This window comes from Chrysemys picta, chromosome 7 (genome assembly GCF_011386835.1).
Source record: "Chrysemys picta bellii isolate R12L10 chromosome 7, ASM1138683v2, whole genome shotgun sequence".
NCBI classification, from domain to species: Eukaryota; Metazoa; Chordata; order Testudines; family Emydidae; genus Chrysemys; species Chrysemys picta.
In genome coordinates, this window is record NC_088797.1 from 10,856,133 (window position 1) to 10,871,044 (window position 14,912).

General features: G+C 41.9%; 1 protein-coding gene across 14 annotated transcripts in view; it reads right to left on the bottom strand.

The window, feature by feature from the left end:
* SHQ1 (SHQ1, H/ACA ribonucleoprotein assembly factor) overlaps positions 1-14,577 on the bottom strand; it is a 116,084-nt gene extending 101,507 nt beyond the window's left edge. For 3 of the 14 annotated variants that reach the window (XM_065550778.1, XM_065550777.1, XM_065550784.1), the window contains exons 1-5: positions 14,137-14,187; positions 9,429-9,613; positions 8,510-8,574; positions 6,874-6,996; positions 3,801-3,958 (exon numbers count right to left, since the gene is read on the bottom strand). In XM_065550778.1, coding sequence (XP_065406850.1) covers positions 3,801-3,958; positions 6,874-6,996; positions 8,510-8,574; positions 9,429-9,613; positions 14,137-14,172 — 567 coding nt within the window. In that variant the 5' untranslated portion in view covers positions 14,173-14,187. Of the gene's footprint in view, positions 1-3,800; positions 3,959-6,873; positions 6,997-8,509; positions 8,575-9,428; positions 9,614-12,156; positions 12,257-14,136 lie in introns of those variants that run through there. The other 11 variants (XM_065550779.1, XM_042849929.2, XM_042849932.2 and 8 more) reach the window with 8 other exon arrangements.
* Positions 14,578-14,912: the final 335 nt, after the last annotated feature.

Here is a 14,912-nt window from a genome sequence, read left to right on the forward strand (position 1 = left end):
TAACCATGAGATCTTGCACGATCTAAAAAATAAAAAGGAGTCATATAAAAAATGGAAACTAGGACAGATTACAAAGGAGGAATATAGGCAAACAACACAGGAATGCAGGGGCAAGATTAGAAAGGCAAAGGCCCAAAATGAGCTCAAACTAGCTACAGGAATAAAAGGAAACAAGAAGACTTTTTATCAATACATTAGAAGCAAGAGGAAGACCAAAGACAGGGTAGGCCCACTGCTTAGTGAAGAGGGAGAAACAGTAACAGGAAACTTGGAAATGGCAGAGATGCTTAATGACTTCTTTGTTTCGGTCTTCACCGAGAAGTCTGAAGCAATGCCTAACATAGTGAATGCTAATGGGAAGGGGGTAGGTTTAGCGGATAAAATAAAAAAAGAACAAGTTAAAAATCATTTAGAAAAGTTAGATGCCTGCAAGTCACCCGGGCCTGATGAAATGCATCCTAGAATACTCAAGGAGCTAATAGAGGAGGTATCTGAGCCTCTAGCTATTATCTTTGGAAAGTCATGGGAGACGGGAGAGATTCCAGAAGACTGGAAAAGGGCAAATATAGTGCCCATCTATAAAAAGGGAAATAAAAACAACCCAGGTAACTACAGACCAGTTAGTTTAACTTCTGTGCCAGGGAAGATAATGGAGCAAGTAATTAAGGAAATCATCTGCAAACACTTGGAAGATGGTAAGGTGATAGGGAACAGCCAGCATGGATTTGTGAAGAACAAATCATGTCAAACCAATCTGATAGCTTTCTTTGATAGAATAACGAGCCTTGTGGATAAGGGTGAAGCGGTGGATGTGGTATACCTAGACTTTAGTAAGGCATTTGATACGGTCTCGCATGATATTCTTAGCGATAAACTAGGCAAATACAAATTAGATGGGGCTACTATAAGGTGGGTGCATAACTGGCTGGATAACCGTACTCAGAGAGTTGTTATTAATGGTTCCCAATCCTGCTGGAAAGGCGTAACGAGTGGGGTTCCGCAGGGGTCTGTTTTGGGACCGGCTCTGTTCAATATCTTCATCAACGACTTAGATATTGGCATAGAAAGTACGCTTATTAAGTTTGCGGATGATACCAAACTGGGAGGGATTGCAACTACTTTGGAGGACAGGGTCATAATTCAAAATGATCTGGACAAATTGGAGAAATGGTCTGAGTTAAACAGGATGAAGTTTAACAAAGACAAATGCAAAGTGCTCCACTTAGGAAGGAAAAATCAATTTCACACATACAGAATGGGAAAAGACTGTCTAGGAAGGAGTACGGCAGAAAGGGATCTAGGGGTTATAGTGGACCACAAGCTAAATATGAGTCAACAGTGTGATGCTGTTGCAAAAAAAGCAAACATGATTCTGGGATGTATTAACAGGTGTGTTGTGAGGAAGACACGAGAAGTCATTCTTCCGCTCTACTCTGCTCTGGTTAGGCCTCAGCTGGAGTACTGTGTCCAGTTCCGGGCGCCGCATTTTAAAAAAGATGTGGAGAAATTGGAAAGGGTCCAAAGAAGAGCAACAAGAATGATTAAAGGTCTTGAGAACATGACCTATGAAGGAAGGCTGAAAGAACTGGGTTTGTTTAGTTTGGAGAAGAGAAGACTGAGAGGGGACATGATAGCAGTTTACAGGTATCTAAAAGGGTGTCATGAGGAGGAGGGAGAGAACTTGTTCACCTTAGCCTCTAAGGATAGAACCAGAAACAATGGGTTTAAACTGCAGCAAGGGAGGTCTAGGTTGGACATTAGGAAAAAGTTCCTAACTGTCAGGGTGGTTAAACACTGGAATAAATTGCATAGGGAGGTTGTGGAATCTCCATCTCTGGAGATATTTAAGAGTAGGTTAGATAAATGTCTATCAGGGATGGTCTAGACAGTATTTGGTCCTGCCATGCGGGCAGGGGACTGGACTCGATGACCTCTCGAGGTCCCTTCCAGTCCTATAATCTATGATTCTATGATTCTATGAACTCTGCCCAGAATATCCAACTGAGATGGTCTCTGAACAGGAGTCTTTTACCCTATTCAAGGATCAGTGCACCTCAGCAAGTATCTGCAGTGACGCCAGGCAGCTATGTGACAAAACACCTACGCCTCCTGCTCTTTACGCTCAGCTCATAGCAGTACAAAGAACCGAGGGAAACTGAGGTGCACACTGGATTCATAAAAGTACAACAAAAAAATTCCCATATCTGTCCCATATCTATGTATTTTAAGTCGTTATATGGTATTCTAATCTTTAGCATGTTTATCCTCATACCACTTTCATGTAGAGAAGTAGTATTTTCCTTATTTTACAGCTGGGCAATTCAGACAAGAGAACAGAACTGACTATACAATCATTTCATTTTGCATTTGATAGAATCTTTGCATTTCCAAGTTGATAGTTCAAAGTATTGTTTGTCCTCATTTTCAGACCCATCTTTTCAATTACATAGCATCATAAAAATGTAGAACTTGAAGGGTCTTCAAGAGGTCATCTAGTAAGTCCACTCCCCCTGTGCTAAGGCAGAACCAGGTAAACTAGACCATCCATGGCAGGGGTTTGTCTATCCTGTTTTTAAAAACCTCCACTGATGAAGATTCCAACTTATTCCAGAACTTAACTACCTTTATAATTAGAAAGTTTTTCCTAATATCTAACCCAAATCTCCCTTGTTTCAGATTAAGACAATTACTTCCAACTCTGCTTCAGTGGACATAGAGAACACCTGATCACCATCCTCTTTATATCAGACTAACATATTTGAAGACTGTTATCAGGACCCCCCTTAGTCTTCTTTTCTCAAGACTACACAGGGCAAGGTTTTTTAACCTTTCCTCACAAGTCAGGTTTTCTAAACCTTTTGTCACTTTTGTTGCTCTCCTCTGCACTCCCTCCAATTTCTCCACACCTTTCTTAAACTGAGACCCAAAACTGGACACAAGACTTTAGCTGAGGGGTCACCAATGCCGAGTAGAGTGGAACAGTGACTTCCCATGTCTTACATACAACACTCTGATGCGTATTAAAAGGAATATTAGCCATTTCTGCAACTGCACCATGTTGTTGGCTCACATTCAATTCGTAATCCACTATAACTCCCAGATCCTTTTCAGTAGTACCACTGTCTAGCCAATTATTCCCCATTTTGTAGTTATGCATTGGATTTGTTCTTCTTAAGTGCAGTACTTTGCTAATCTTTACTGAATTTCATCATGTTGCTTTCAGATCAACTCTACAATTGATCCAGGTCATTTTGAATTCTAACCTTGTCCTCCAAAGGGCTTGCAACCTCTCCCAGCTTGGTGTCATCCGCAAGTTTTATAAGCATACGCTCTAATCCATTAACCAAACCATTAGTGAAAACACTGAGTAGTATCAGAACCAGGACTGACACTTGTGAGGACCCACTAGATACATCCTGCCAATTTTACTGCAAACCATTGAGAACTACACTTTGAGTATGGTCTTTCAACCAGTTATGCACCCACCTTACAATAATCGCATCTAGACCACATTTCACTAGTTTGCTTATGAGAATGCCATATGGGACTGTGTCAAAAGCCTTACAAAAAAATCAAGATATCATATCTACTGCTTCCCACTATCCACTAGGCCAATAAACCTGTCAAATGAGGAAATGAGGTTGGTTTGACATGATTTGTTCTGAATACATGTTGCTAAATTGAACACATTTGAAACATTATTGCACTGACTTTAAGTCAAATAGAAATCAGCATGCTAGGTCATACCAAACACTATAAATAAACTTAATAGCGGTCACTTTTAAAGAAAAATTACACACCTGCAATCGCTGGAACACTCCTGATTTCAAATTTCCAAACCCATAGCAGCATTGTAAATGTAAAGTGCTTTCTGCAGTTTCATGATAAGGGGTCTGTTCAATTTCCCAGTCAAATTCTTCCTCTTCCTCCTCCTCCTCAGCTAGCTCAGCAGAGGTACCTACAAATGTTTTGTATCACAAAAAAGAAAAGGATCTCAAAGTTACACTTTGACTAAAGTATCAGCTAATGAAAAAATGACTAGTTAATCTATGAATCAGGCTTTTTTTGTTTTACTAATTTTTTTAACTATTAGGAAAACTTCTCTAGTATCAGACGACCCTATAGTTTCCAGAGAAAGGAAGGAAAATGGAAGATCGACAAAGGATTTTTGCACCATCAACACATTTAAGCAATAACAAAGTCCACATTCATTTATCTACTGCAGTTTAGATTATTTTTCTTTAAAATGGCACTATATAAACTATGGTTACAAAGTTCAATGTTATTTTTAAAACTAAGCCATGAAAACTATCTGGGGGATAATTTAGTAGTTGTACATATAAATGTCATCTAGGTACCAAATGCACAGGTATATACTCACTGTGTGCATATGTGTAGCCCACATACCAGTATACAAATTAGATCCATGTCCTTCTTAGCTAGTGAAAGCCTGTGGGTAAATTCTGGAGTTGTTTTTGAATGTCAACACCTCTCTTCAGGAGTGCAAAACATCAGGTGCTGCTGACAAATCTGTTACTTCTGGGGGAATTCTGCGCCATTGAGCATGTGCAGAATTCAAGTTCCCCACAGAATTTTTTTTTGTCCACAGAACATACATTCTGCTAAAGAGGCACTAGTTATGTCTTTCACCCACCAGGGGTGGTTATGGCGCCAGAACATAGGTTAGCTGCTCCTGGGTGGGAGCAGCCAGCTGCAGATAGGGAGGAGGAGATGCTGCATTCCTCACAGCGCCCTGCTCGTTGGGCCAAGTGAGGAGGTACAGGGCATGGGGGGACAGAAAGCATAGGGTACATGGGACTGCTGGAGGGGCTAGAAGAGCTAGTTCGGGGGACAGAGGCACATGTGCCTGACTGAATGAGAGGCTAGAGATCAGCCAGGGTCTGCATGGGGGAGGGTCCCCAACAATTCCTTATCCCCCCCACCCGAAAAACAACAACTGCTCAATACTTCTCCCGCCCACACCCAACAACCTTCTAGGTTCACTCCCAGGGTCCTTCCAAGCAATTACTTCTCTCTCCCTCAGCTCCTCCACTACCCGAATCCCCCAAGCCTTTGCACTGCTTCTGAGGAGTGCAGGAAATACATTTCTGTATTGTAGTTTAAATGAATTACTACTCAAAGTTCTGTATTAATATGCCTAGTAAGAAATCTATTTGTCAAAAAAAAACTTTTCCTGAATCTTTTTTGTTGCCTGTATTGTAACAGACATACTTGCTGACAGGTATTATGAAATAAATTACCAAAATAATTCAAAGTGGCATGGTAATATTGTTATTTTGAAATATAAAATATGCATTATTTTGCAGAATTCTAAAATATTGTGTGCAGAATTTTTAATTTTTTGGTGCAAAATTCCCCCAGGAGTAATCTGTGCTCAAATAGCTCCACTATTTTCTTTAAGCGCTCCCAAAGAATGGTTATGGGTCACTGTTCATCTGCACCCACAACTCTCTTTGGCAGGGTTCCACAGGGTTCTACATGACCCACCGTGTTTGACATGTCTCTAGATCCATTAGGAGGATCAGAGAGGATGTATGTGTATTTGTATGACACCTATATCTAAAACTTTATTTTATCTTAGTCAGCATGACTGAGAATCCTTCCCTGTGCCTAACAGAGAGTAAAGCTTGGATGAGAGCTAACCTGAAGAGACTCGATCCACAGAAGACTAAGATAATGAGCAGAGACTGGAGGAGGCAACTGGAAGGAATCTCAGGTTATACCAGCTTTTTGATTGAAGGTCGTGTGCCCACCATTTGTGACACAGGTTCAGAATTTGAGGGTTCATGATGGTTTATTATTGCCTCTCGATAGCCAAGTGGCATTTGTTCTAAGAGCCGTTTTTACACATACTTGGCAAAAAGACAATGACTTTATTTTGGATGCAAGCCTCATCAGTTATGCTTGCTTCTATCACCCTGATGATTGGTACTGCATTGTGCTCTACCCTGGATTACACCTTAAGACCATTCAGAATGCTCAGATAATCAGTGAGCCACATTCTGTACTATTAAGCAATATTTCATACAGAGAGACCCTCACATTAATGGGCCATGCACGATCAGGGCCCCACATTCCTACATGCGATAATGGAAGCTCAGAGACAAACCAGATATATACCAAGAGTGAAACTGTGGCCCCACTGAAGTGAATTGCAAACCTCACATTGACTTCAATAAGGCCAGGATTTCACCCCCAATATCATAACTTTGTATATTAAACCCCCCCACACACACACACAAACGGAAAGAAATATTGCTAATTATTTGGTAAGAAGACAGACAATCACACAAATAACCACATTTATTAAAACTTTCTTCTATATGTAACAGCATCTTTAGGTCTTTTGCAGGGGTTGAACCTGGGACCGCTAGATCTAATGAGCTACTATTACTTGAGCTAAAAGACCAGATACCTTAGCACAAAGGCAGCAGAAAAATCTCAAACCTCTGCATATGCAAACACTACAGGAGAACAAAGGATTGGTAAGTGTTGTTATTTTGAGAGAATGCAACTGTAACTCTTACAAAACAGGTTTCAGAGTAGAAGCCGTGTTAGTCTGTATCCGCAAAAAGAACAGGAGTACTTGTGGCACCTTAGAGACTAACAAATTTATTAGAGCTGTAGTCCACGAAAGCTTATGCTCTAATAAATTTGTTAGTCTCTAAGGTGCCACAAGTACTCATGTTCTTCTTACAAAACACTTTCTCAAACCATGTAAATGTGTAATGCACTTCACACAAGGGAAATTTTCTTGCTTACAAATTCACCTTACAAACTCAAAAAAAAAAAATCAACTATACAAATTAAACTTTTAAAATATGTTATATTTTCCAGTGTCAGTAATCATACCTATCTCTTCCACTAATGGTTTAGCTGATCTAGATTTCTTCTGTGCTAACAGAGCCGTCAGCATGTCCAACCCATCAAAATATTGACCAGAAGTCTCCTTAGGCAGTCGAACTGTAAAAATGCCTTGAAAGAGAAGTTAAAATTTCGTTCAGATGTATAACAATTTAAAAGAAACAGTGTAAAAAAAATGTACAACCATTTCTCCTTATTGAAGCTAAATGTTCTGGAAGCTATTTGGGTGTATTTCACCCAGGATGCATGCAACTAAATTTTTCCTATGTGTTCATCTCAATGCATTTTTTAAAGTTAACCTGACTGTATGAATTCCACAGAAACCAGATAATTAAATTCTTTTTCAAAAAGGTACACAAATGCTGCATCATTATCATTTATGGTGATGTCTTGACACAGCTCATAACACAAAGATAGAATAAGTACATTTTTATTTTTAAACCTTTTTTCCCCTCAAATAATCAACCATAAGATTAAAGAAAGACACATTTAATATTCTGATGCATATTTTATTTCAGGTGTATAAACATGCCTTTGGAGGCAGCAGACTGTATCTTAATAAGCCCAGGTCTTGGTTACAAAACATATTCTTGTGGGGCTTTATTTTGTTAATTGAATAAATTGTTGAACCAGATAGCTTACAATTTTAAGCCCCAATGCTGCAGTCACTTTCACACACACAGATATTGTACTTACATCTGCATAAAGTCCCACAGCAATGAACAGGCAATGCACAGAGCTCAGCACAGATCTCATTACAAGATCCAGGCATTAAATTTTGTAAATCTTGAGCAATTTGTATATATATTATTTACCATGAGGCCTGAAAATGTGTATCTACTTCCATGTTTTGACATCACCATATGAAAGATAATGCAGATGTCATAGTAAATATTAATATTGTATGGTATTTCTACTATTGCTGCTTCAACACAAATTATAATTTCTTTCTGGAGCTCAACAAAAACTTTACTAGTCCTGTCTCTACAGCAATACATTACTTTTGGTGGGATGTAGGATGGCGGATGTGTGTATTTCCATTGATTTCTTTCATAAGACTAGCCAGATGTCTGTATTGAGATTTGCTCTCTTACTAGTTACTCAAATTTATTCATTCTTATATTTCTTGCAGGCTTAATAGATTACTGATCTTGGTTCAGTGACTTATATTGTTCATGTCACATTGGAAGAAATCATATACATAGACCTTCCTTTAACAGGAACATTATGATCTGTATCCATGAAGAATTCAGCCTTCGATATAGAAAGTTCTATTATGAGAGCCATTCTCACTTATGGTTGGTCACTCAATGTCCTTTCAGTAGATGAACACCAGGGGCTAGCTCTTCATGCCAGATAAGAACAGAACATAGAAATGTCATTACCTTCCTTCTTTTTAGCTAGCATAACCCATTTGTGTTTATATGGTAAATGTATACAAAACAAAACACTCTGAACTACAGGTTTTAAAACACAACCAAAACCAGGAGGAATCCCAGTTAAACATGCTTTGCTGCAAGTAAATTAAAAGTTCTGTGTAATTACAATGCAGCAGAAGGTACATTAGTAGACATAATGTGTTGTGTTTTTAATAATAAAAAAACCCAACATTATTAACTAATACCTTTGTCCACGTTATAAGATGCTTTTTCTCTTCCATCTTCCACAATTCTTCCAGGAAGAGTTAACCTATGGACAAAGATGACATGTCTTATCAAACACCTGATTTATCATCTAGACTAATGGCTCGACCAGTAAAAATATATGGCACATTCCCTAAGCAGTAGAGGATTTAACTACATGACTCTCCTTGATGTTAATGGAAGTCATGCAGCTAAATCCCTGTGCGCTACTTTGGAAGTTTACCCCCCATGTAGTAATGAAAGAGATCAGCATTTGAGAGAGAATTTGATGTTCCTGTCTTCCCAGCCAGGATAGAATCAGCATCACTACAGAGAAGACATCCTCGGCACTATGTGTAACAGGTAAAGGATTTTGCCATTTCAAGGAATGAAGAGAGTTGACCCGGAATGACAAGATAGAAAAATCCTTCTGTTATTTTAGACTAATTGATATATTTATTGTCCACCCACCTACTCAACCCCCCTTATTGTATATGAACATGTGCAAGAGAGGAGAGCTGGTGCTTTGATGCCTGAAGTTCCCATAACAAGAGAAAGAAAAGAGCTGTTAAAATTACAAGATACTATAGGTGAAGGGTTGTCAAACTTTTTCAGTGCGGATGACCTCTTAATATTGAAATTGTTTCATGGATCTTCTATACCATTCATCATTGCATTACTTATCTAACATGAAAAAGTAATATCAGGAATGCATTTAACATATTTTAGCTTCTTTTAATGTGATTTAGCAGCTGGAAACAAGAAGAGAACCAGCACCATGTGACCAGCCAGTTCTCTGCAGACCACAGTATAGGAACTGCAGCAGTAGAATGTGCTGTAAGACACAGATATAAAGTTGATTCTCTTTTCAGTATTTTTATTTTATGAAGCTCAAGGTTTTAAAATCCCTACATTACTTGCCTGAGAAAGTAAGGCTTAGCATAAAATTTAAAATCCTTTCCTTCAAAATATACATCAAACTCAGAAACTTTGGCATAAGGTACATTGATTGTTATAGTAAGAAAATCTGGGTCCTGGCTCAGTTCAAATGCTGGAGTTATCATGATGAATGCAGCTGAACAGGCAACCACACTCCCTGTAAAATCCTATTGAAAAAAGAAAAAAGATTACCTTCACAAAAGATAACTACAAAAATAAATACACTTTCTACAACAACATTTAAACTTGGAGGAGAATGTGATATCTTCTATACACCCGTGAATAGAAGATCTATGAACAAAAGAACTGTTTACATTTTCATCATCAAGAATTGTAAAACAATCTCTTTGGTTCCTAATTATAGCTCTTTAATCAAACCAACTAAATGAAGATAAACTCCTGAAGTATTTTAAAGTGCCAAGCATATTCAGTATGTAAAAGCATAGAGCTGATCGTGCTAAGTTTTGGTTAATTAACTACCTCTAATAATCATGTCAATGGAGAAACAAGAGTTTTTAATTTTAGCAAGAAAAAACATTCCAGCTATTTTTTGTTGTTGTGGGTTTGTTTGGTTTTTTTTACACTTATGCAATGCAAAAGAAATTCTAAGCCCTACTAACATCATAATTAAAACCCGATAAACCTGGTAGAAGTATAATCCATTACATGAGAAGATGGTGATACATGACCAATTTACTGATGCTTATGACTAGTCATCATGATCTGAATTGGATAGAATTCAATATACAATAATTGAAAATTGATTCCCATAGGGAGGCTATTGATCATGGTGTGTACTATTTAATCTATTATTATTCAATTCCCTTCTCCCATGCACACACTTTTTTCCCCAGAAGAATCTTTATAAAATATTTAGGAATATGGTAAGAAAAATGGAAGAGGTAGAAGATGGAATTGATATGGTTCATGGGACTGACTTGCTATTGCACATATGAGCAAGTGTTAGCTTGCCCTGTTTGATTTCAGAGTTCCTAAAACCTGAGCTCTGCTATAGTCAAGGCCGTCCTTACCCATACGCAAACTATGCAGCTGCATAGGGCACCATGAAATTTGGGGCACCAAATTTCCTAGTGCCCTATGCAGCTGTGTGCTGCTCCAGCAGCCAGCCCGATCCCCCGGCCAGCTGAGACGGCCAAGAAAGCTGCCCCCACTCACACTCCACCCCTTCCCCATAGCTCCTGCCCCTGCTCCACTCCCCCTCTTCCCAACCCTGCTCCGCCCCAGCCCCACCCCCACTCCACCCCTTCCCCTGAGCTACGTTCTGGGGGACTGCAGCAGGGGTCGGGCACACCCTGCATTTACCGGGCGGCAAGAAGTGGAGCAACCCAGCCCCAACCCGCTCCACTCTGCATGCTCGTCCTGGGGGGATGGTTTACCCCTGCCCCCCACAGACCTTGGGCGCAGCCCCCACCCACGTGGAGGCCTGGGGCTGCCCCCCTCCTCCCCCCCCATGCGGAGGGCACCACAATGTCTAGGGATGGCCCTGGCTATAGCAGTTGAAAAAAAACATCAGTCTAGCAACCTGATGTGTTTTGGCTCCATTGCATTAGCACATCACAGTAATGGAATCCTAACAATGATTAAAATCATAAAGGCAGGAAAAGTCTCAGTAAGTGTAACCTCTATATGGAATAATTTAGATAGTCATGAATTTAATAAATGGGTTTTATGTAAGTATCTTACAACAAATAATGAAAAGTTTGACATGGACCAACTAAACACATATCAACCAAGTACTCCTGACTTTCAAACACTGCATTCATTCCTGTTTTTAAAAAGCAGATTATAATTTCCCAGGCGCTAAATGTTAGATCTGTAAAATTTCATTAACTGAATTAAATACAATTTGGAAGAGAATTGTCCATATGATGAAAAGTATACTAAAGCAGAAAAAGAACTTATTAAAAACTTATTTTTAAAAAATCACTTAAAAGTATGCTTTGAACATGACAAAGAATCGCAGTATCAAATTACTCACAATTTCACAACCTAAAATTCTGCTGAGCAATGAGGATATTAACACCTCATTGCACATGTAGAGGACAGTAGACCCTGAAATGCTGAAATCCAATATTACAGAAAACAGGCTGAAAAATATGAGGCAGATTTATGATATATTAAAGCACAACCCTCAAGAACTGGGGTGGGCAAACTTTTTGGCCCGAGGGCCATATTTGGGTGGGGAAACTGCATGCCGGGCCATGAATGTAGGGCTGGGGCAGGGGGTTGGGGTGCAGGAGGGCGTGCAGTGTGCAGGAGTGTGGGAGGGGGCTCAGGGCAGAGGGTTCGGGTGCAGAGAGAGGAGCAGAGTCCAGGGGGCTCAGGGCAGGGGGTTGGGGTGCAGGGAGGGGTGTGGAGAGCAGCAGAAGGCTCAGGGCAGGGGGTTGGGGGCTCAAGGAAGGGGGATGGGGGGGCAGGAGGGATCAGGGTGCAGCAGGGGCCTCAGGGCAGGGGGTTGGGGTGCAGGAGGGGTGCAGCAGGGGGCTCAAGGCAGGGGGTTGGGGTGCGGGGTGCAGGCTCCAGCCCAGCGCCGCTTACCTTGAGCGGCTCCAGGGTGGCACTGGCACACTGGTAATGTTTAACTGGTCAATATCAACTTAAATAAAAAAATCACATCCGGAGGCATAAAAGGACCTGCAACCATCCAGGGAAGAATTCCCCAATACTTGACTACCATATGCAGACTTACACTGCTTCCCTAACAGTCCCGGGCATACAGAGCATTCTTGAGGTGTAAGAAGAGAATCCATAGTCTTGAGCAGGAATCGAGGCTGCAGCAGAACCCATTGCTAGCCTGCATAAAGCTGCTGTAAATTAGCGTCCCACAGCTGGCCCAGAATCAATGTGACCAAAAAGCAACTTAAAATTGCCTTTGCCTCTCTTTCCCTAATCTGTGCTTTCTGTGAATTACAGCTATGGATCTTATTACTACAGATGCATCACTATTCCCGTTATAAACCCAGTTTTTCAGGGGATATTTTAATTCATCAACAAAAATTAATTCCATCCTACCAGGCAAAAAATTGGTTTGGCTCTTATAGGGCTCCACAAATATTCTTTTGATCAGCTAGAGATAATTTTTTTAGGAGAAAAAACCCCCTGAGAATTGGTTTGTTTTTTAAAAGGAAATTTATGAACTATCCTGGATGCCTTTTCGGTGGACTTAAAAATAAATCCTTTAAAAACAAAAGAATTATAATTTGAAAAAGAGCTATTCGGCATGGAAAATAATATTTTAAAGACTAATAATAGTCTTTATTAAACAGACCCACGTTCTTATCACAATAACGTCTTCTTTAAGGCCATAATGCGCTGCATTAACACAACGCTACCTAATCTACTTAATAGATCACACAGCTAATAGGGCCATCAGGTGGGAATAGAAGCAGAGGCCTTGTCTACACTGCCACTTTACAGCACTGCAACTTTCTCGCTCGGGGGGGGGGGGGGGGTTTGAAAAAACACCCCCCCCCTTAGCATTGCAAGTTTCAGCGCCGTAAAGCGGCAGTGTAGACAGTGCACCGGCGCTGGGAGCTGCTCCTTTTGTGGAGGTGGATTTTTTTATAGTGCTGGGAGGTGCCACGACTAGACAACCACATTGCTAGTGAAGACGTGCCCATAGATACTACTGCTTTTGACAACAATTCACTTCAAATCAACACCCTAATTCTGAATCACTGCTGTGTGATACATTTGCAGATAAGAAAATACCATGAATCTCAATACTTGCTAGATATTTCACTTTTTCTCTTTGCAAAACCCATCACTTTAAACACCGTATAGTAAGTATGATTCTGAAGAGTGCATTAGTTAAGTGAGAGATAAAGATCCATTAGGTCATCTAGTGCAGTGGTTCTCAAACTTTTGTACTGGTGACACCTTTCACATAGCAAGACTCTAAGTGCAACCCCCCTTATAAATTAAAAGCACTTTTTTATACATTTAACACCATTATAAATGCTGGATGCAAAGCAGGGTTTGGGGTGAAAGCTGACAGCTCATGACCCCTCCCCCATGTAATAACTTCATGACCCCCTGAGGGGTCCCAAGCCCCAGTTTGAGAACCCCTGATCTAGTTCATTTCCCCCCAATGTAGGATTGTCCTCTACAGTGTATTTATTATCCTATGCTTTACCCAATCAAGTTTCAATTGTCCCAAAGTGATTCAACTTCCTTTTTGTCACACCACGGCCTTTCCACTGCAATATGGTGAAATACCTCTGACCATTATGTGGGGTTTAGACACAAGAAAGGCATTTTTTTAAATTATTTCATGCCCTTAACATTATGACATTGAATTAACAGTCAGGAAACTGAATAACCAAGAGCCAATTTAACTGGGGTTTAGGGTACATGTGCTTTCGAAATAAAATTTGGGCTTGTCTACACTGAGAAGCTGGACTGCTTCAACTATACCCCACAGGTGAAACAGTACAACACCCCCACCCCCCTTCCTGTGGATGCAATTATACCCCTATCGCTATTCCCCTACAGAATGGGAGACTAGCTATACCAGTACATCCAACTCTATTAGTGTAACTGCATCCATGCATGGATGGGGGAGAGAGCTGGGGACTTTACAACTTTACAACACTGTGACTGCACAACTAAGAGTTGTGCCTGTACAACCATGCTAGTAAAGACGCACAAAAAACCCCACACCGCTAACCAAACCAGTAGCGCGATCTCCCCCTCGCTCCTCCATACCAACCCTTCAAGGACACCTAGCCCAGGTTTGCAGGGTGTCTCTCGGCTCGCGGGGGTGCAGAAGGGGCCGGCTCTGGCTGCAGGGGGGGCGGGCAGACGATGGAGGGCTGGGGCTGGGCCCCGGGGGGATGTGCCGAGCGGGTCTAACCTGCCCGCTGGGGGGCGGGGTCGGTCGCTCTGTCTCCCTGCGAGGGGAGTGAGGACCGGCCAGGCAGCGGCGGAAGCGCGCTTGGGACCCCGGCCGCCCTCCCCGCGCTGCCACTTACTGCGGCGCCGCCTCCTCACTGGCACGCGGACCAGGCTGCGCGCTGCCTGCGCGCGTGACCCGGACACACATAGCGCTCGGCGGGGGCGGGGACACAGGCCCCAGAGCGCGGGAAGGGGCGGGGCCTGTGGAGACACCACCCGCGGAGGGGCTGGGCAGCCCCGCCTCCGAGGGTGCCCCGCCCCTGCTGACTGTGCTGCTGCTCGGCGCCGCCCGCGCTGAAAACACAGCAGTGGCGGCGCTAGCCCGCCCACGTGGGCCTTGGTAGGGCCGCCCAGCTCATCTGTCCTCACGCTTCATGGGGTCCCGGCGGAGGGGAAAGCCGCCCCTCCTCGCCCCCTTCACATGTAGCCCGGACACCTGGGTTCTCTTCCTGTCCCAGCCCCAAGGTGTGAGGGGGCCGCAGTGACCCCGCTGGCTTGGTGGCTCTGGCTAAGGACGTCCCACAACTGGGGATTTCTCTGGGTTCAGGG